We start from the raw sequence: 22,259 nt of genomic DNA on the forward strand, positions 1-22,259 counted from the left end.
TTTCTAAGCACCGTGTGCTTTCTCAGACCAAAGTACATTGGTTTCAGTCCGTTCCTAAGCATTCCAATATAAAACAGAAAAATCTCTGACATTCTTCATCAAAAGATGCTAAGAGGCTTAATGTCTTGGGAAACTTACTTCATAAGATTTATATTGGGTCTGTTTTCATCTATTTCATAAAAGCATATTCCAATGCAATGGCTCGTAATCAACACTAAAACTTCAAGCTTATTACTTCACTGTGATTTGATTAATACATTTTAGAGACAGACTGACATGATAGAGTGATTAGACCAACCTAGCCATTGAGCAATCTTTGAAATCCAAGCTTACTCATCTGTAATTTTATCTCATTAGGATAGCTTTATAAATTAGATTTTAAAAAATAAAGTTCTTACTTGAGATGATTAAAATGTCTCTGTTTGCCAAATTAGTGTATTTTATAATTTTATTTTCATGGCTTCGCTGTAATCATATTACATTCCATTGCCACTGTGGAATGCACGCAGGGGAAAAATGGACTTCCTATGTTAAGAAGGCAAAGAAGGTGTCTGAAATGACAGCATAACAAATTACACTCCACAATTACTTATTTCATTGTTTTGTTGCCTGTGAAATGGCCAGGCATGAAATACTACCTGCTGCTGAGTGGCTGGGATGTCTTCCAGAGTTTTTAAATAATTTTATTACTTCCCTGTAGAATATTTGTTTTTATACTGGGACCCAATACAGATACTTCAAGATCTTTCGGTAGAACATGCATGTGTCTGTGTACCTAAGCTGTACTGAGATCGTATGACAATTAAGCAGCTGAACAACTTGAGTGCTTTTGAAATCTCAGGATGCACCAAGCTGAGACTTTAAGAGCCTAAATTCCCTTTAAAATAAAACTTGTGTTTATGTGTTGAAATTTAAGGAAAAGCATGCAAGTGATGGTTTGAGAACTTCACCAAGCTGTCTACACTTGCACTATCTTATGTTCCAGAATGTATCAGAAAAAATACAGGTTAATAAGTACTTTGTCTAGCGTGGACATCTGCAGTTGAACATCCGCATTTTTCTTGGAAGCACTGGAGCACCGTTGCTGGAGGTTTGAATTGTGGAATTTATGTAATCTTGTGTTTCCAGAAAGCATTTTCTTTGAAAAATGTAAATTCCCTATTGGTCAGTCAATAGAGTAATCGGACTAGCTACACATTCTCGTGCTCTTTGTGTATATGATGTCCCAAAATGTTTGGGTTTGCTATATTAAAGTGCTCCTGCTGTGGTTAAATATGAGGAGGATTGCTCACTCCTTTAATAGCACTTCGAGGCATTCCGAGCGGTGAAGTGATGCAGCTTAGGGCTGCAAAACAGAAATACCCTGGAAAGGTTCTCTGAAAAGTGTCAAGTATTAACGCCTGTAGTTTTTGTCATGCAAGGTCTCTCAAAATCAGGCACATCGTTAATTTTGTCTTATATGAAATGTCTGACACGTGGCTGTGATGCATCGCATTTTAATGATCGGGTCAGGAAACTTGGCTAGCTGGTTTTCCTTGAAAGGGAGAACTGCATAATACTATTTGTGATTGCTGTTTGTTCAATGAAGTTTTCAGTCTTCCAATTTATTTACTTTCGATTTGGGTTTCAGTTCATTTAACCTTCAGAAAAATTGTGCTGTCTACTGCTTACAACAGGCAGGCTCTAGCAGCCCCTTGCTGCATTTATCTCTTGCTGTGGAGCTACAATGTCTGCAGTAAAAAATGTTTCCGTTTGAAATGGAAGTGATTAAGTTCTTGTTGAAATGTCTTCTGGAACAAAACATTAGCTTTTGCTTTCAAAGGGCGGATATTGCAGCAGATAGCAGTTAACCTGGCCAAGGACAAAGTGTTATGTTTAAACATCACTTTTCTGCTTGCCTCTATGAAGCAGCAAGGATATCTGCATTCAAGCGCTTCCATTTTTTAATACATCAGAACAAGTATCTCTACAGAATTGAAAGTAGCATGATTGTAACTATTGCTTTCTTTTTAAAAACATCCCACCCGTCCTACCCATTTGCTGTGATTTATTCCTTTGAACTTTTAAATCTGAAAGATACAACAGAGGAAGAAAGAATTGGGCACGCATTGGTATTTACACACTGGACTTCTGTCTTCGGAGGCACTGATTCATCTAGCTGTGCATTTCCGAACTAAAACTGAATTTGACCATCTTGCAGTAGTCCCTGGGTTGTCCAGCTCAGAAATTCATATGAGATTTGACACCGATATTGTCACCTTGAAAGTATGTTGTAACTGTGGCCGTTGCTTGTCAAAGCTGATGTATATCAGTGAAAACATACAGCTCCTCATTTTGCTGACTATCTGGGAAACAGCTCAAGGCCAAAAGATAGAGCATGAAGATTTTAGTCTCCTGCCGAAATCAGGTAGACATAGACTTCTTGTCCCTCTGTGTTATACAGAGCACAACAGAGGACCTTCGAGCACTATGGAGGTCCTGATGCATTGCATAGGGCTTTCTAAGTACTAATGCAATCAGTTAATAATGACAATCGAATCAAATCATTGCTAAGAGCTCATCAATCTAGTGAAAAAGTGCTATATATTTTCGTAATTTGAAGCTAATTGGGATCCCCAGTCACTATGCTGATACATCCCAAGTATGCATGTCTTACATACGGTTCTGTATTCTCAAAAGTCGATATAGACATTAAGTAACTAATATTATGTATTAGCAAATGTGAAAATACAGAGCAAATACCAAATTATCTGATTTTTCTATTTTAACCATGTATTGTTTTCACAGTGTTTTAAGATGCCTCTATTTATCAAATATATCCTGCAAGTATACCACGAGTATTTATCAACATTGTTCTAACTTTCATTAATTTTAGTGATGTATATATTGCAGTAATGTTATTTTTTTCTCTGAGTGGAATTTGAAAACAATACAATTTAAAACTGTATGGGATGTAAAAAATAGTCACCTGAAAATAAATGCTAATTAATATTTATCTCTCGCATTCTGTCTTTCAGATTTGTGATAAAGAATGGCATTACTACGTTGTCAATGTCGAGTTTCCTGTTGTAATGTTATACATGGATGGAACAACGTATGAACCCTACCTTGTGACCAATGATTGGCCCATCCACCCTTCGCACATAGCCATGCAGCTGACAGTTGGTGCTTGTTGGCAAGGTAATATGACAGCAAATAGTAGACAGTGGAATTAGGAATTCAGACCAAAAAGAATCTTACCTGTCTCACTAATTTCATAGGAAATAAATTACTAAAAGGTTGATGGTATAAAATCAGAAGTAAATCCAGAGTGAATAATGATTCAAGTCCAGGTATAAAAGGGATGGGACATGAACAGGCTTTGCCTTTCCATCATCTGAATACAGTCTGTGTATTCAGTGTGAGAGATTGTCTTCTTTACCTTTTGTCTTCACGTCTTTTGATTCCCTTGTTCTCCAGCTTTAAGCAAACTAAGTATTACCGTAAAAAACTCCAGCTATCTTCTTTCAGTCTCTGCCTCAGATTTTTTTCACAGCTCCTGGCTGGATCCTGTGCTCTTCACATTGGTTGTGTATCACAGTAATTCTACTAATTTAATCAATTCACTCTGTTATAGACCAAATGTAAAAGTGAGAGTAAAATAAAACCAAAAGTCATAACCCCAGAGCCATATTTGTATGGGCCTTTGCTTAAATATTAGTTTTTCCTGTTTTCTAGCCTTTATAATCCCACTCTTCTCATTCTTTTTTCTGGTCCTTATGCCACTGTTTCTTTTTCTGTTCTGTGCCTTACACCTGAGGCGGTCCTCTTTTTCTGCTCATCCACTCTTGTAAAGTTGTCTCCATTACGCTTCCATGTTGATTTGCTATTTATGCGCTGTGTCTTGTTTTCATTTAAGACAAAGGGAAGCAAACTGTATAATTAGGAAAAAATGCTTTAACATAGATTGTGCTTCTTCTCCCCTCTTTAATGTTGGCTCACTTTCTCCATTATTACCTTGTTTGCCAGTTTGATCTCTGCTCATTTACGATATGTTATCTGCAAAATTCGGACTTCTTAAGCATGGCAGAGCTGTTCAGTATAAATAGTGTTAGAAGCAAATCTAGCTGTTGGGTTATGGACAGCTTGGGGTAAAGATCCAATCTTTGTTTTGATGACAACATGGAGAATAAAGCCACACTAATCCTAAAAACAAGATTTGATAAGTTTTGAATATTGGTCACTGAGGTAGGTATTATGATAGCTAGCTAATCAGCATGACACTAATCCCATATATTTGTAAAAGTATAGGCTGATGCTTGTCTAACTGCTATTTGCATGTGTAGGCTTCCATCTCTATAGGATGAGCTTTAGGTGTATTGGAATTTTTCATTGATGTTAAATATATAACAGAATACATTTATTTTTACTCTAAGGTGTTAATATTCTGAGGGAATGTTACTCCTTTTTTAGCTAAAAATACATAGTGAAATACCTATCAAACTCTTCAGAAACCAGAACTTCGGTTTAGCTGGTAGTTTACTGGCATGAATAGTTGATAGATGCCAATTTGATTTACATGGATTTTCTTTTAGTATGACCTGTTTCGTTTTTTTTTTTTTCCTATGTAGTTTTGGTGCAGTATTTTAAAATCAAAGTTCCAGAGTTAACAAATGTAGATGTAATTTGTGAATGGAGTAAATTCAGTTCTTTCCAGACATGAGCAAATGCCATAAAGGCTGTGAGTAATCATTGAGTATTGCCTTCTGAAAAATCAGCGTATGTCAGTAGCCATGCTAAAGAAATTTTATTTTAATCCCTTACTTCATGTGCATTTCTAGGTTCTTCTGCATAGGTCTATGTAAATATTTTTGTGCATTATTTATATTACTTCTGCCTCTTAACTTCTTTCATTGTTTTTTTTATCACTCTCTAATAACAACCTTTAGGGTTGGGTTTTATTTCCCTAAAACTCTCATTATCGGTGGGAATCCACTCCCGTCAGCCCTCATCTGAATCTCATGTTAATCATAATGCAGGTGCCAAGTTTTGAGAACTGGAACATGCACTGTATAAACAAAATCTATGCCAGTTTTGCCACAGTGCTGCATCTGTGGGTTTCATCTGCCTCCAAGGCACTTGAATACAATGAGAATAATCTTGTCTCCTTTGCATCTTTGTCTTTTTATCTCAAATTGCTAGGAGTAAGGTTAAGGTAAAATTTCTCATACAGGCTCACAATAAATTTAGACCACAGACTATATTTAGTATTTAAGCTGTTAAACAAATGGAAAGTTGCAAATTTTTTCAGACATTTTTAGCTTTGCCTTGAATAATTTAATGGCTTAATGAATAATCAGTCAGGATAAGATTTTTTTTTTTTTTTAATCCTTTTTGGTTAAACACCTGATTTAAACTACTGAAATTTTACCTATTGCTGCTGTCAATACTTACGTGCAAGGTTATGTTATTGCAATTTTAATAGTGTGAGAATTGGAGCTCATCAAAAGTAGAAACAAATTTTCTACCTCATGAAAATGTCAAGATTTAGCTAAGATAGTGTGCTGAAGATTCTGATAAATTATCATGTGTCAGGCAAAAAGGTGAACTTTTAATGCTTATATGTAATAAGATTTCAAGATATTGCTTTTGGCAAAGCTTATCTTTTGATAAGTTTGTTTTGATCACCTCAAACTATTTTAAATGAATTGTGTGGGAAGTCACTTTGTTAATAGGATTCAGCACTCTATTTCAGTCTGTCGAATTGAAATTATTCAACATATAAAACCAATTTATTCTGTTCAAAACATTAATTTTCAAAATCCATGTATTTCAAGACAAAGTGGAGCTATCAAACAAATAATTTGACTATAAATAGTTTCAGTGAAACTGTTAACTGGGTCTACTTAGAATAATACATTTTGGCCAGTAAGAATAGTCTAAACCTTTACATTCTCAAAGCATTAGTAAACTGCTTTACAACCATCTGTGATGTACTCCAGTAAAAATATGTGGTGACTTTGGTGTCATAAGCCATTCAGGGATGTCCTTGTTAAGAGGATACGATGAGTTTCGAGCTCTGGTTTGCTCAGACTATTTCCTTCCCTTTTCATCAAAGCACTGGCAGAATAGGAACACAAGCTCTAACCTCTTCCTTCGGAAAGGACAAGACTGATTTTTTCTGTCTTTACTAAACCATTTTATAGTTCTGACTCCACAGTATCCATTTATCGAAGTCAAATTATTTGAAAAACAATCTTAACTCAGACAACTAAATGAACCAGAAGAAATAACATTCCCTTTTCTTAGCACACCAATTCTGATTTGCTCACAGCAAAAAGTAAGTCATCATGACTGTGGGGCACCTTAAGAACTGGTGGGGAGCAGGAGGAGTATATTTAGAGGGCAAAGCAAAAAATCAAGAACAAAAAGAATTGTAATTCACTCTGTTAGCAATAATAGGAAAATCTGCTACTGCTATGAAGGATTTACACTTTCATATACGACAATTTTCAGCTCTGGTCTGGAAACTGGGAATTGTTCTGCAATTCTCTTGGAATCTGAGAATCCTCCAGGTGACGAGGCAAGTGACTCTTTCAGCCCTGGTCTTTTCATCACTTACACTGGTACTCATCCTGTGGTTACATAGCAAGTATCATGCTTGCACCTCCTTATCTTTCACAGAACTGTATCATGGAGGAGTCTCAGGCACAGGGAGAGAATTCTTTTCTTTGAGGTTAATAGATCCTATTATTAATATTTCAAGTCCAGAGTAACTCTTTTCTGACTTTCATAGCCTTGTTTATAGCATCCATTATGAAAAGTTAGGTTAGTTTTTATTTCTACCTTCAGCTGTTCAAGTGAAATATAAAAGCTGTTTAAGTTCAGTGCTGTTCTCCTGAATCTAATATGAAAACAAACCAAATATGCAATCTCTCAGACTTACATGAAAAATTTAAACTTTAGCCTCTGATGTGCTTGCTGTCCTTTTTGCATCAAACCATTTTTTTTGACATCAGCATTCCAGTTGCAATGGGCAAGTCTCTCCTATGTCTTTACCCGTGCCGTGGCGGTGTAAAAGGCAAGTTGTTTTTTTCTGATTTTATGCAATATTTCTTTAAATAATGTGAGTGGAGCGCTAGGACTCTTCTAAAAGGAGGAAAAATTAGCCTTTTCTTGAACAGCAGAGTCTTGTCTAGGTAGCAAAGAGGGTATTTGAGGCAGAAGTTAGGGTCCCAGTGTGTGGATGGCAGCCTGGAGACAAGCAGAGAGTGAAGATGGCTGAAAGAGCAGGGAGCCAGGCTTTAAATGTGATAGAAGGATCTGTCAGGCACGGGTACAGTTTACTGCAACCCAGGAAGTTACTCAATTACCTAAACTCAAGTCTGGGGGATAGTTTCCAGCTTTAATGACACATTGAGCATGAGGAGAGTTGTATAAAAAAATCTTTTTTACATCTTGTTCTGGTATCATCAATATGAATTTCCTCTATGTAAAATTAGGTATTCTGCATGCTACTCTAGTATAATCTTCCTTTTTTAACTTAAAAACCTTGGTTCTTTCTTCAGGGAACTCATTAAAGAGAAGAACTAGGCAGAGCTACCTCATTGATTTAGTGTCCTATCACGATAGTTAGCATAGAGTTAATTGTTTTTCTTTTGTGTAGTTCATGTTTAATACTGCTATACTTTAGGAGGAGTAGTTTATTTGAGGGTGGGAGTTAAAGCATTATCTTTAGGCTAGACTGTTTGTGTTCATTCAGCTACATGTGACCCAAGAGCAGTGACAGCTGGAGATGAATCTTAACCTGTTGTAGCCTATCTCCAACAGACTGCCAGTCTTCATGCATGGCAAATCCTAACTTACTTCTTAGCTGTGATTTCAGTGACACTAGGCCTGGAAAAGGGTAATGCTGACTACAGAGCTAAGCAAACTGGGCTCTTGGTGTACTAACTTAGGGCAGGAATGAACAGTTTGGAGTGCTAGTACAGCTGTTCCCGAAATTAGGCCTTTATGTACGCTGGTAAAGTGTGACAGCTTTCTCTGCAGACACATAGGATTAAGGCTATAAGTTAACGGTACCTTCTTCAAAAGGCCTTTTTTGTTTACATCAGTGGTCTCACAGATGATTGTCAAGGGTGTGATTTTGATGTAGGTAGGGTTACTTAGGTCCAAAGTGCTGTTCTGTCTCTAATGGTGAAAGAAATTTTGAGGCAAAATTACTCTTTCTCAAGGCTATCTAAAGGACAAAATTGACTTGCTCGTAAGCGTGCTTCCCAGAACAACAGAGACACCAAAGAGAACACGTGGGAAGTGGGACCCTGGCAGTGTCTCTGAACCCCTACCTCCCCGAATGGTGTTAGAAGCAGACATGGTCCATCAGGATAGGAGAGAGCTCCTCAAGGCTCAACTTGTGCTCTCATTTCTACTCTTTTCTTCTCTAGCAATTAAAATACTCTAGCTTTGCCCTTCTAGCTCAAGATTCTTGAGAGCTTTTCAAACAATAATGGGTATAAGGGAGTCATCCTACTGATCTGCCCACAAGTAGGACAGGCATCTACAACATACTCGTCTAAAATTAAGTAGGTTAATTCTACATTTGATCTGTTGTGTTTGAAACTTCAGGTACCAACTGTAACTGTGCTTGTGACTATTTAGGAATATGCCAAACACAGTGATACTGTAAAGTCTTGCTTTCACTGGCAGCTTGGTGGCTCCCCACTGGAGGCTGCTGTGTGGGTGCAACATACTGCCTCTCCTGGTGCGAGTGTCCTCCTCTGGCCTGTGGCTTCCTGCTCCAGCGTGCTGTGGCGCTGGGCTGGGTGGGAGCACAGGCACCAGCTGTGAATAGCACAGGACGGAAGTAACACTCAGGAGTAGTCAGAGGGTTATAAAGTTCTTGTGGGGAGGGAACACCCTGACCCTAGTGTAGGAGGTGCCCCTGCCTAACCCTACACTTAGGCTGCGACTAATATCATGGAACACTAGTAGACCCTGGTAATTCTAGTTACCTAGATAATTGCAGTAGCAGCATGCACTTTATTTTTGCAGCTCGTTCTGAGCCTTGCACCTATTTATGTCTCAGCTATCTCTTTCTCAGAACCATAACCCAAGTGTCTGCTATAATGGTTTTATCTGGTGGGAAGCCCAGAAGGCCAGGGCAGGACCCTTCTTCTGTATGTTTAGGTGTCAGTATGTGTGCGCTGTGCTTGTTCACCTCCACCAGCATTCGTGCTTAGCAGAAAAGGAAAGTAACTCAGAAAGACTTTATCAAGTTGCCCCTGGGTAAAGTTCTGGTGGGAGGCACCCCTCTGCCCCTAGTGCCTGAGCTGCCCTACTTGCTCTGCATTGATGGAGTTCCAGGGAGAAGACATCGGAACCAGATAGAAAAAGAATCCCAGTCCAGAAAACAGTTATTATTTTAGCAAGTGAAAAATGTGATGCATACGACTTTGACAACGACTAAGCAGTGAACAGCATTAGAGTGAATAATTCTGTATGTTGACAGTTCCTCTAGATGCCTCCAACAGTCTGTTGACACTATCTTCCTACAATGAGGATTGAATTAATGCCAAAAAGCCAACATCTATCCTCCTGTATCTGCCAGACTTTGGGAGTGGATGTGTGTGCTGGGTCAGGCGGAAAAAGCAATGCACAATTTTATCATCAAGGTCTGAATAAGACTGTGGCCTGTGTGGCCTCACAACTGTGATGGTGACCGCAACATTTGCATTTAAGTAAGGGGAAAAAAACCTGTAGCTTTGAAAATCTGTCATGCGAGGGTCTGTAATGAGAAAAAGTGAAGTTGTTGCATAGTGTTGTTTCGGACTTTTTTGTTTTACAGATGTCAACCTAATTGCCTGCCTGACAGTAGGGAAGGTTCCATTTTCCTTTGTTGGTCGCATCAATCAGCTAAGTCTTAGCTGCTTAACTATCCCCCAAGAATTAGCACGCACAGCATATTAATCTGTAGTAATCAATAAACACAGAGCTGAGTGAAACACGTGTAACACAGCTGAAGAGTAAGTTTTCTTATTCTCTCAGGTCTTGATGCTATAACATCGTTGTGGAGGTGAGCTGTATCTCACTCGTAAGAAAGGGCGAAGGACCCTGACAGCAGAAAATCCCATGAAACTGGCTGAGGCAATCTAAGTTAGCTGGGTGGCCTGATCTCTGGATAGAAACTGGCAGATGCTGTGTTACAGAACACTTTCTTTTTCACTGCACCATGACATTGGGAAGTAGAAAAAAATGTAGGACGCTTGGATTAGCTCCAGATCATCATCACTGGAGCTCCACTTTGTTCTCTGAATTGTTGCTCCAGAGGCTTGTGTAATCTATTTAGGTTGTCTTCATTATCTCAAAAATATTGTTGCTTAGGCTCAGTTTGGTGTCAGAACCAAGAGTAAAGTTCAAAGTGTCTTAAAGCAGTAAGAGCTGTTGGGAGTAGCTTATGCCTTTTCCTCAGTTGTTTCGTGGCGTGTAGCAATTTCAGCAATGAGCCAAATTCAGACAATGGCACTGAGCGTTCCTCCTGCCCAGTGAAGTCAGTGGCTCTGAGCTGCCCATCGGCTAAACGTGGAGCTGCACAGGCGTGAAATCTATCATGCTTAGGGACAAAGGATCTCCATTTGAAAAGGTCAGTATTTAGAAGAATTTAGATAATACTCTGCAAAAATGTTACTATCGGCATTAGCTACAATTATGCACTGTGCTTTAACATGCTACAGAATTACCATTTTTGTGCTGGATTAAATATATTTATACTCACCTAATCTCAGGAGCTAAGAATTTTAGAGTGGCTAGGACTTGGAGATTGGCCATGCTAGGCTAAATTTGCACCCACCGAGAAGCTGAGGAATACTAGATTGCAGAAGCAGAAGGAAAGACAGCATTCAAACCTACTAATGTAGTAGAACTAAGCATAAAACACAGACAGGAGTAAAACAGCCAATTGCTGAGGATTTTCAATTTATTCTGGCAATTTTCTCCTCTTGCATTTTTTGAGATTGAAAAACTATATTCCCAGTAACCCCTTTTATCAAAGCTAGAATACAGGATTGCAGCAGATTGGCTTTAGGCCATTCCTTCAATTTTAGCTAGAGTTTTGGGTTTTGCTTCCCACTTTTATTGCATTGGATTTTGTCCATTTGCAATCTAATAATTACTGGCAATTGAAACACATCAGCAAGCTAACATACCCCACTGAGCTGAGAAGATTCTGAAATGCTGAGGTAGAAGAATATCAAAATGTCAAGGTGCTGCAATTACAAGCAGCTGTGATAAGAGTCAGATATAATGACTTTTGTTCACCTTTGAGGATAAAATTGGCAGGTATATAATTTTGTCTCTAACTCTGGTAAAAGGTGCTTATGGAAGGCTTATTTAGCCGTCCGTTTTTTCTAAAAAAGTGTGAGAGAGTAGTCTCTCTTTAAGTGCTCATATTTTTTCATATGGAAAAAGCTAGTATTCACACTGCCCTGGATTAACGGGCATGTTCTATGTAAAACACACATAAAGTTGAGAAGAACACTGGGTTGTGGTTAGTACTTCAGATAATAGCAGGAGTTCCAGGAAAAGCAACACGGATTGTCATAGTCTACAGCATTAGGTAGAAGATGTAAAGAAAAGGCCTCGCTTAGCCTGGCAAAGGAAAAGGGAAGACAGCTCACATTCCCTAGGAATAAAATTCCCGATCTAAGGATCAGTGTTCATGATTGCTTGGGGAGCCTCTGTCTTCAGAATTGTTTAGAACAGCTCAGGCAATTCTCAATAATAGATGAAGTGCAGTTGTTCTTGTCCTGGGGCTAGGGGACAGACGGTATCATCCCTCGGTGTCCCTTCAGACTGCTATCTGTTGTTTTAGTGCAACTGGCCCAGCCCGAATCACCCTGTCGTAACCATGGGCATAGTTTTGCAGATTTTCTCTACTGACACAATATGAGACTAGTTAGTCCCAGATATTTTTCACTCACATTTTCTTGAAATACTTGCTTTTTTTACATAGCAGTTGATAGTCTCTCCAGAACAAAGATTACATCACCTCCTTTACAGTCCCAAATCGATCTATACATCTGCACAAACCCAACTTTAGTCCTGCAACCAGCGTGTGTCAGCCTGTTCTTCAAATACTTACTGTTTTTGTAGTGCCTGTATTTGCAGAGCATTTATTCCTCAAAACATTCATGTCCTCTTCCATGCTTTTGTGTTAGCGGTTGGGCAGATGACTTACAGGACAGATGACTTTAAACAAGAATTATACATCCCCAAGATGGTAATGCCTCCTTATACACCAGCATTTTTTAAAGTGGGTCTTTGGCACAGTGAATACTCTGTATATTTAATATGGTTTATTGGCAATTGCTGTATCATTGTAAATGACCTAGCACTGTAATTGTAAGTGCTTTGTCAATGACACCAGAGAAGAACTAGTTCTAAGGGAAAGAACAACCAATAAAATAAAAAAAATCCAAACCTGAAATTTCTATTCATGGATGTAACACCAGTCATGTTGCTTTATAGCTTTACTTCAACCGTTTATCCTGCTTGTTTCTGTCAGGCATAGCCACAACACTGAATTCTTTGTTCTAGCTTCTTGTCTAGTCCTTTAACATTTTAATGAGCTAGTTTCACATTTAAATACACTACTGGCAGACTTACTGTGGGTTTCTAAATTTCAAAGCTCCAGGATTAGTGTTGGTGTTTTAGCCTCTGAACTTCCTGTCTTCAGAATTCTGCTAGGGATATGAGAATTTGGAGCTTCAAAGCACAATGTGATTCCCTCCTTCTTCTGTAAGTTCTTATCTGTTTTTTTTCTCTTTGTCTCCTTTTTAGGGAGAGGCTTGCATTTTTTTTTTTTTTTTTAAATTTGGCTTACCTTTTTCTGTCCAGATACATTGCTGCTGTATTAGCGGCAACATGTGCTTTTAAAAACAATGTAAACAGATAAATATAGCAACATTTTTGCTGAAAAGCCAATGTCCCTGTAATGCACTATTTACCAAATAATTGTCTTCAGGAAGGCTGAAATTAGAGTACAAACTAATCCTGTACTTTAGCTGTTGTGTACGTGAAAGTTTTTATGGAACCTCAAAAAAATTCTGCCCAGAGGAGGTTTTCTGTATAATGGACAAATGAATGAAAGAGTGGAGAAGAATAATCTCTCCTCGAGGATCTTTGGGGTAAAAAGAGAGGCAGTTTGCGCTGCAGTGTTAGCAAAAAAGACCAAAACCTGTCTATTTCTATGAAGAAACAGCCTGCTTAGACACCTTCTTTTCCCTCCGTACACCAGCGTGTGTTTTCTTCACTACATAACATATCGCCAGTCTTCTTCATAGTGCTCATACTGCACAGGTTAAAAGTGATGTTTTTCAGGCTTTTAGGTAGCAACACCAGCCTAAAGAAAATTTGCCACTTTAACTTGAACATCTGTGTGTGGATTGGGGCTAGGATAGCGATAAAGGTCAAGCTTGAGCTAGCTTGCCTGGCAGAAATACATTGTTTGACGCTAAAGCTACAAACACTGTAGAAATCGGTTATCTACCAATTACAACAGCTTATCAACTGCTAATCCAATTAGTCTGCATGGCTTCACTGTTGGCGTGGCTCTCTTAGTCCTCTCGGGCTCAAGGTAGGCAGTAATTCACGTGTGCTGATATAGCTAACTCTTGCAGGAAAGACAAGCTCTAAAAATTCTCCTAGAGGAGGAGGAGTAAATCACTAAATATCCCAAGAGTAATTTAGATGCTGTGATCACTGGTGCAGGCACTATGTAATCACATTTTATTGACAACTCCTAAAGATCAGTCTTCCTTTGAAGCTGCCTGGAGTGAGAGTGAATAGAGCGTAGCTAGAGGGCCTAACGCAACGTACGGTGAGGAGACCTGATCTGGCGCCAGATGAGCTGCTTCAGGTAAGGAAGGCACTACAAGCCTTTTCGCAGAGTGCTGTGCATTGGCCTGCATTCACTGCTGTGAATTTACACCATATCCTTAGAGACAACCGCTTGTAGAAAGTGTGGCAGTTTGCTCGCACAGAGCCATGACTCTGAGCACATCGAAGAACCTCAGGTAGTATGTTTTTGGGGGGAGAAAGGCAAAGGCTGTGGAAGTGATACTGTAATAGAAAACTTGCAAATACAGTTTCTGTATAAATAAATATTGGAACGTAAACATTTTTTGAAATTTGTTTTTGATCACTTCAAAAATCTCATCAATTCATTTTTAAAAATGCTGTGCTTCCTGGGACACAGGTTTGGGAAGCCTCATCTCAGAGTACGTTATCACAGCTTTACAAACACTGGGGTACAATACTGCAAAAACACTGACAAGAATCTTAAAGACAGGCTACTACTAGGTATACCACCCAACAACCCACAAAGCAATTCCTCTTATCACAATGGGATCTCAAATATACGTGGCTAAAATGGATATCAATGCTTTAAATGTGTTAAAGCATTAAGTTGTTTATTAGATGTGTGGTTTGGGTACTCGTATCAGTAATCATTTTATATTCTCTTTCTTGCAGGAGGTGAAGTCACCAAGCCCAGATTTGCTCAGTATTTCCATGGCAGCCTGGCCAGTCTTACTATCCGGCCAGGCAAAATTGAGAGTCAGAAAGTGATTTCCTGTTTGCAAGCCTGCAAGGAAGGTCTGGATATTAATTCTCTTGAGAGTCTTGGCCAAGGAATAAAGGTGAGGGATGAACTGACATCATCTTTGATAAAAATTTAGAGCTGATTTATGAAGTGGAGAGCCCAAGGTAGAGTACACACAGTACAAATGTACTCCCAGAAGCAATGTAATTTCCCGTAAAGTCATGCAAAGAAAAAGCAGAACAGTAGAAGAGCTGTGACACTGCAAAGAAAAATGTTTCCATTAGTGCAAAGCTAGATGCTCAGAAAGTAAGGCACTGATGATATTTGAGTCCGTAAGAATTGCTGGGTCGTGTTCTCATGCTTATTTCGGTAGTTTTACAGAAATAGACATGATTCCAAAGAATGATTGAATTTTGATCTCAAGTAGCTTTAAAGCAATGGAAAACATAAGTGGAATATCTTTCACCTAGAGGCAACTCTGAAAGAAGTCCCAATGCAATCGTATTGAAAAATACAAAGTGTGTTCCAAGAGGAAACTGTTAATGGGACATGAAAATTGGACAACAAAAAAACTAAAGAAATTAAAATTTTACATTTACATAAAGTCATTATCCATCTTCATGATGCATATGACTATCTTTACTGATATTTTTAAGATTGGAGAACAACAGGCAGAGGGAAATCCCGTTTTAGTTGGCGTAGTGGCTGGGTTGCTTTGCATTCATTAAGACAAATTTTGTTCATTTGGATACATACGTAGGATCTCGACTGTAACTTCTGTAACGCTTACATGAGATGCGTTGTCAGTTTTCCTTTCCTGGTACCATTACTAGATGACAGGTGTTCTTCTGCCTAATGTATAAACACACCGTTACGCTGTTGCCTAGCACACGATCACAATACCGTCTTCCAAAGGAGGCGAGCTTCAGATTCAAACTGGGAAGACACTTTGGCTGCAGACTATGCATCCTGTGAAACTGCACAGGTGTGTTTTTAGTGACTTGGTTTTCAGTGGGGAGAACAGTGCTGTAACACTTGATCTAGAGCATGCAGTGAAAGCGCCATGTACTACACTTTATTAGCTAAACCTTTTCATTGTACAAGATAGGAGACTGACCTGTAATACACTCAAATGTATGTCTAGGTGATAAGTTGTAGTGGTGTAGTAGAACCGATACGTTTTCTGAAAACAAGGGTAAAAATGAAAATTGATAGTGCAAAGGTGAGGAGGAATTTTGCTAGCTCTAGCTTTTACATATGAGCAAAACACCTCAAAGAGGTTGTTATTTTTTTTCTTCACCCTATCAAGGACATCATTAAGAATTTCACGTTTTTGCTTCTCCCAGCAGAATGACACACTTAGGAGTAAAAGGTGTTTTTAAAAGACAATGGCTACAAAGAGCAGGTAGGGTTTTCTGGAATGCAAGTGTATATGCCTACCAGTAAGTTCTTTGCTGGGATTCTACATGAATTAAAGCAGTGTGCACTTGGTCCTTGGGGCTTAAAAGCATAATAATTCCTCCCCTATTGTCACACTCTGAAACTGGACAATATTTGACTAGTCTTCTTTCACGGGCCTGGAAAGAGTCCTGTTACACCACCCACTGCTGCTCCAGCATGGGTGATTGGCTTCCTTACTGTACTAGCAGTGCAGTGGGGAAAATGAAGATGAAGGACTGTTTGCTACCTTTTCTTTTTTCACCAAACTTCAAAACATTTTAGTTTTCCAAAATACAGATGAGGCATAGTGTTTTTTTAAAGCTACTGTTTTCATTTTTACTTCCTCAGCAAGCTCAACAGTTAGTGCAACAGCAGGAGGGAAAAATGACAGGAGCAGTCACGAGACCGTGGTAGGGTTTCTCATTGGGGCTGACTGAAAGAAGCTCAGATGAAAGCGTAACAGTTGGCACCTGACCTTGAACAGAAGATTAATGAAGTGAAATAAACATACCTGATCTCAGATAAGCATGTGTGACGGTTGCACAGATGATAGGTTCTATGTGGCTTTAGCAACTTACATGGCGCTTAGGAGATTCAGTGGTGGCAAACTGATGTTGGAAGGTGTTTCTGCTGGGCACTTTGGACTCATGAAGCTTCACCCTTTAGCCACCTAAGAAAGAGCAATGCAGCTGTAATACAGTTTCTGACACAGTAGCGTGGGGCTTTCTTTGTCTGCAGCCTGATTTTCAGATATCTGTAACAGCTCTTAGAAACACTGTCTAAACTGTCGCTATTTTTAGCCTTTTTTTAATGAGAAAGACAAAAAAGGCTCAGACTAGAGCCTTTTCCCATCCCTTTGGCAGCATTCCAGCTGTTCTCACAGCTGAGCTATTAACTAGCTAGCTAGAGTCTCCTTTTGCTAATTTTATTCTCTACTACTGCTAGCTTAGAGAAAAGATAAAGAAGTGTATGCAGGCTGTGACTCATGTTAGTCCTCCTCTTTGTTAAAAAAGGTACCCTTCAGTGTGTTATGACCTTCCTGCACAAGCTTTAAATCCTTTCCCCTGTGTTCCGTTTGACAGAGAACCCTGTGTTTCATTCTGCTCTTTTGCTTTTTAACCTTTCTCGTTGTAAGGAAGTGTAGACAACCATTGTCTGTATATAATAGAACGTGTTCATATAATCGGTATCGAGCTTGGGAAGGGACTGCATGTGAGAGAAGGGTGCATTTCTTTGCGTTTTGTGCTGACAACAGTAGAGTACAAAATCAAGGGGGTTAATCTGGCTTTCTCTGCAATGCAGATGGTTTGCTGAGCCAACTAACAAACAAAAAAATGGAATCAAGATGAATTATGATAAAGATAAAATCAATCATTTACTATGTGGATATAGTAGCAAAGTTTCTTGGTCAGCGAGACTGTTTTGTGTTCAGTGCAATGGACTAGAGAAAGATCAGGGCTACAAGAACAACCACTGACTTTGCAAGGTTTGTTGGCTCCAGTGAGCAGCTGGCTTTGTGCAAGTAGCAGCTCCATCTTAAATCATTACACCCTTATTGATCATGGGACAGACACAGGAAAATCCCCTTTATTGTGTCTGACGTTAATGAAGATGTAAGAAGGAAATGTTGTAATTGTTTTGTTCATTCATGTTGAAATACATTTCAGAGAGACAGTCCAGGGTAAAACCAAATAAAGCAGGAAAAATATGCTTCTGCACGCTACTCTGGTTAAAGCGGTATTTTTATATGGGGCATGTGTTTAACCTAAAAAAAAACCCCATAGTGATAATAACGATAACACTAAGTTAAAGGTTTTGAACTCTACCGTTGCAGAGATAGTTTCAGCAAAATTGATAAGGCCGGGCAAAGTACAGCAAATCAGGATTAGTTTACTATAAAATTAATTATAACAGTAGTTACTCAGAAATTGAATAGAAGACTGATACGAGTACGTGTTCTAGGGAACAACATGTGGATTCAGCCAACAATATCTACTAAGAAATTTTTTTTCTTAAATGGTTAGATTTTAAACTTGCGTAAGTGCAACATTCCTTAAAAATGTCTTATTTTGTAGTCTGTACCTGGTACTTTAAATACTAATTCTATGCATTTCCCCTAGTATCACTTCAACCCTTCCCAGTCAGTCCTTGTCATGGAAGGAGATGACATTGAGAATATAAATCAAGCTCTCCGAAAGGTCTCATACATCAACTCTAGACAGTTTCCTACTGCAGGCGCACGACGTCTCAAAGTCTCGTCTAAAGTCCAGTAAGTTATACTTCAGCTGAACTGATTAGATTAGGAATATTTTTAATGAATTACTTTCTTCTTTGGACATGTAAAAAGAAGAATTTTGACTCAATTACATCGCTAAATCATACTTTTATGTTACTGAGCATAAAGGATGAGTTTCATTTACTTTTATGCCGATTTACATTGTGGTTTTCTTTTGGTATTGTCCTTTTAAGAAACTTTTCTTGTTCATATAATTTACTTTCATTCTGTTTATAGGAGCATACAGTCTGGACTGAACAATACTTGCATTTATTGCATTCGTATTTTACTGTTCTTTTTTAAAAGTTACAGTTTCTTCTGAGATAGCTAAAGCCATGACTTTTTAAAGCAGGCCTATTACATCTAACAGACAATATATCTGCGAGAACAGTATTTGTAGCTAGGCTTGAAATAGTCTTTATGTGTTTGTATCCTTATATGGCTGTCATCACTGAAGTACTGGTGTTGGGTGTTAAACAGAAATCTGTGTCCTTCCATTTTCATGCACCAATAGCGACAGAACCTGCCCAATAATGTTTACAGCTCTACATAATCAACGAGCCATCTGCCACTCCTGAGCTCCCCTGGGCTTTGTCTCTGTTACAGCAAGTTGTGCAGTGCAACGCAAGCGGATCTTTAGAGTGAAAAATAAACATCAGTTTATGATGAGTTAGGAACTCTCATCTGCTGCACGTACAGTTATTACTAAGTAGTAGGTGTAGCCTAGTGCTGTGGGCTGACCACACTGAGTGTTTGGAGAGCATCTTCTGATGTGGTTTCACTGGAAGCAGTCCAGTGAAACACTCCAAGGCTGGCCCAAGCCTGGTGCCAAGATGAAGGTAAAGTTTGTCAGGAGATACACTTCCAAAGCACAGTGCTGATTCAGATGAAGATGCCTTTTGTCCCCAGTAAATACTGGGGGTGCCAGAATGAGGTCATGATGGGTCCAATTTAAATGAATAATTAGTGCCTTTTATTCACACATGACAAGGTTACCATGTCATGTTCATTAGATACCGCTTTGAGAATTTAACGTTAGGTTTACTAAAGTTAGTTGTTTTCATCTAATTGACCTTTTTTTTTTTAACCATTCACTACTTTAAGTGTCAGTTAAACATCAAAATACTGTTCTCATAGTGACCTTACCAAAGACTGAGCTTGTCACGAATCTGTTTGCTAAGGTGTCTCTGCGTAATTTCAGCAGTTGTGAATGTGGGAGGGGATGAGAGGAACAGAGCTGCTGCTGTCACTGCTGGCCTGTGTGCGTGGTGGTACAGGCGCATGTCCTCATGTGTGGCAGCTTCAAAGTAAGGCATAGGCTGATCTGAGACAATACAAAAGGATGAGAGCCATCAGGTGGGTTTTGGGGCAGTGCAAGGGCCACACACCTCTGATGTGCAATGTGTTACATGCAGTTAATGAATAATGTATTTTTCAGATGTTTTGGTGAAGATGTCTGCATTAGTATCCCAGATATAGATGCGTATGTAATGGTGTTTCAGGCCAATGAGCCCAAGATCACAATAAGTGGAATGGACCACTTTGCTAGACCAGCTGCACAGTTTGAAAGCGAAAGAGGTGTTATTTTGTTACCTGACATCAGGATTGTCAGCACAGTCACTAAAACGGAGCATGCAGTGGACTCGAAAGAACATGACACGGGTTTGTGGATTTCTTTTAAATATTATTACTTACTCTGTAACATGACCCTTCACATTTTTTTAAAGCATAGCGTGGTCAAGTAACACAAAGGAAGTCACTTCACCCAGATTAATTTAGGCAATGTTAGGCAGCAGTAATGCTGTACTGAAGACATTCAATTAAACACATTGAGAAATGTGTTAAATAGCGATAGATCAGTATGCGCTTCAAAAAACATAGCTTTTCCATTTAGTGTCTTCCCTACTTCAGAATAATTCCTTTCCGCTCTCCTTTATGTATGCCGTTGAATAACATATTTTCATTAGAGTCTCTCTATTTGTAACAGAATTTTGTTAATTGTACTGATAAAGTGGAAAGCAGTAGTTGATTAATGGTTGGAGTTTTAGTCTGTTCTTACATTTCCATCTCTGCTACTGACTTGTGGGTGATAGTTGAGAAAGTAATCTTGTGCCTCAGTTTCCCACCTATATCATGTAAAAATAACAATTTGCAAAGATTTTTTTTTCGGCGATGACAGTTTATTCTAATGCTGAGCAATGTATGTATTATCATTTGACAGTAGGCGAATGTTCAAAAATATAAATAAGGTTTAAAATAATTGTTCATAAAGGGATCTTCCTTTTGGATGTTTGTGTGCAAGGTAAATGAAAATCTGAGAAATCATTCTAAACAATATTTGTTGGACTAGAATAAGCAGCAACTAGATGTACGTCTCTTGAAAAGATGAAATCGCTAATGATGCATGAGTGTTAGGGGCATGTCCCCGAAGCCATGCTCTCTAATAATGCTGATTATCACTTGCCTGAAACTGCATCTGTCCTCTGAAGGCTGGAAAGCGTATCATGTCGTAATACCAACTGTGTACAATTGCAGTATGTAAAAAAAATAAATTCATAGAAAAGAGTCATCATTATCCATCACTTAAGACACAGTGCATGTATGACACTGCATAGCCCTGCATGTTATGACAGCTTCAAAACTGTTCAGTGAATTAGGAACTACTGCCCCCCAGTTTAGTTCATAAATTTCATCTATCCCAATTTTTCCCAATACAATTCTTGACATAATTACTGTTATAGGACTTTGTAACCTAAAAAGCCTGAGTCCCACCTTGAAAAGGAACATAGCAGCATGCCTTCAACTACTGTTTGATTCCTTGAAAGTCAGGCACCTCCGAATGTGCCATCTCTTGTTCTTTTCCACTACGAGTGGTTAAAATGGATAGATAATAATTGGCTTTGGGAATAATTGTGTTTTGCAAAAGATTATTGAATTCTAAGTCTCAATTCCTGCATTATCAGCTTGACTCATTATATCTCTTAGCCCAGATATAATCTGACAGAGACAGCCATAAATCTTGACCTCTATCTACCTATAGCTATTTTTCCACTTACTGGGAATTTACGTAACCTGATCATCATGACCGTAAGAGAGATGCACACGGCATGGGTGAGGAGGCCGACCTAGTCACCCTGTATTCTCCAGTCACAGGACCAGTTAGGTCTGTCTCTCATCAAAAGCAGAGCGGGCAGTTGCCACAGGCAGCAGCATGACTGTGGCTCTGAGGCCGCATTTACCTGCAGAGGGCCCCCGCGATGCCAATGTGTTGCTGCTTGTCCTGCCTCAGCAGAGAAATCGGCGGGACCCTGCCAATAGCTAAAATTGCTGCCCCTACTTCTCCTGTTTGCCCATTGACAGCCAGAGCAGCAAAGCCGACCAGTTCAAGCTGTTGCCTCGCTCTGCAGCGCAGCCGTTGCCCGTCTCTCCTATCTTGCCATGAAGTAGTCCAGCTCGTCAGCCTTAGCAACATTTGGATTTGCCTATCCTGCGAATTTGAGTTGGGGCTGCGTTTTTTCATCAGTTAGAGCTGTACCTAGAGTTCACATACCCAGATTCACTGTACCAGGAGTTGGGAATCGAGGGCGTAAGACTTCTCCGTCTGTGCCTGCCTTCGCCATACACCCTCTAAAAGGAAATTTGCAAAATGGGCACTAAGTTCCAAGATCGCGGTCTCTGTGTCCACGGTACCCTCAGGGAGCTGGTTAAGCAGTCTTGCCAGGCACTCTGTGCTAAGTTGACCAGATAATTAAAGTATCAAATCGATATGCTACTCCTTTTTCCAGCAACAGATTTTTTTTAATTGTAGGTACTGAAGGGTAGTCAGTTCACGGCTCAATTTCTGCAAGTCACACAACACAGGATCTTGCCATTTATGATAAAACCATGATCTTTGTAATGCAAATTCTTTATGGGCCATAGAGTAACTGAGAGAATCAGCCAAGCACAGATTTATTTGACATGTATTTT

The 22,259-nt window shown here is 39.1% G+C and overlaps 1 protein-coding gene across 1 annotated transcript in view; it reads left to right on the forward strand.

Moving 5' to 3' along the window:
- The window catches only part of CLSTN2 (calsyntenin 2), a gene marked incomplete at its 3' end in the record, with an annotated part of 384,651 nt that overhangs the window by 356,794 nt on the left and 5,598 nt on the right, over positions 1 to 22,259 (forward strand). The window contains exons 9-12 of the mRNA XM_082003800.1: positions 3,018 to 3,180; positions 14,506 to 14,672; positions 18,136 to 18,284; positions 19,729 to 19,952. Of these exons, the coding sequence (XP_081859926.1) occupies positions 3,018 to 3,180; positions 14,506 to 14,672; positions 18,136 to 18,284; positions 19,729 to 19,952 (703 nt within the window). The remainder of the gene's footprint in view (positions 1 to 3,017; positions 3,181 to 14,505; positions 14,673 to 18,135; positions 18,285 to 19,728; positions 19,953 to 22,259) is intronic.

The sequence above is a fragment of the Phaethon aethereus genome (genome assembly GCF_964289735.1).
Source record: "Phaethon aethereus genome assembly, chromosome: 9".
NCBI classification, from domain to species: domain Eukaryota; kingdom Metazoa; phylum Chordata; class Aves; order Phaethontiformes; family Phaethontidae; genus Phaethon; species Phaethon aethereus.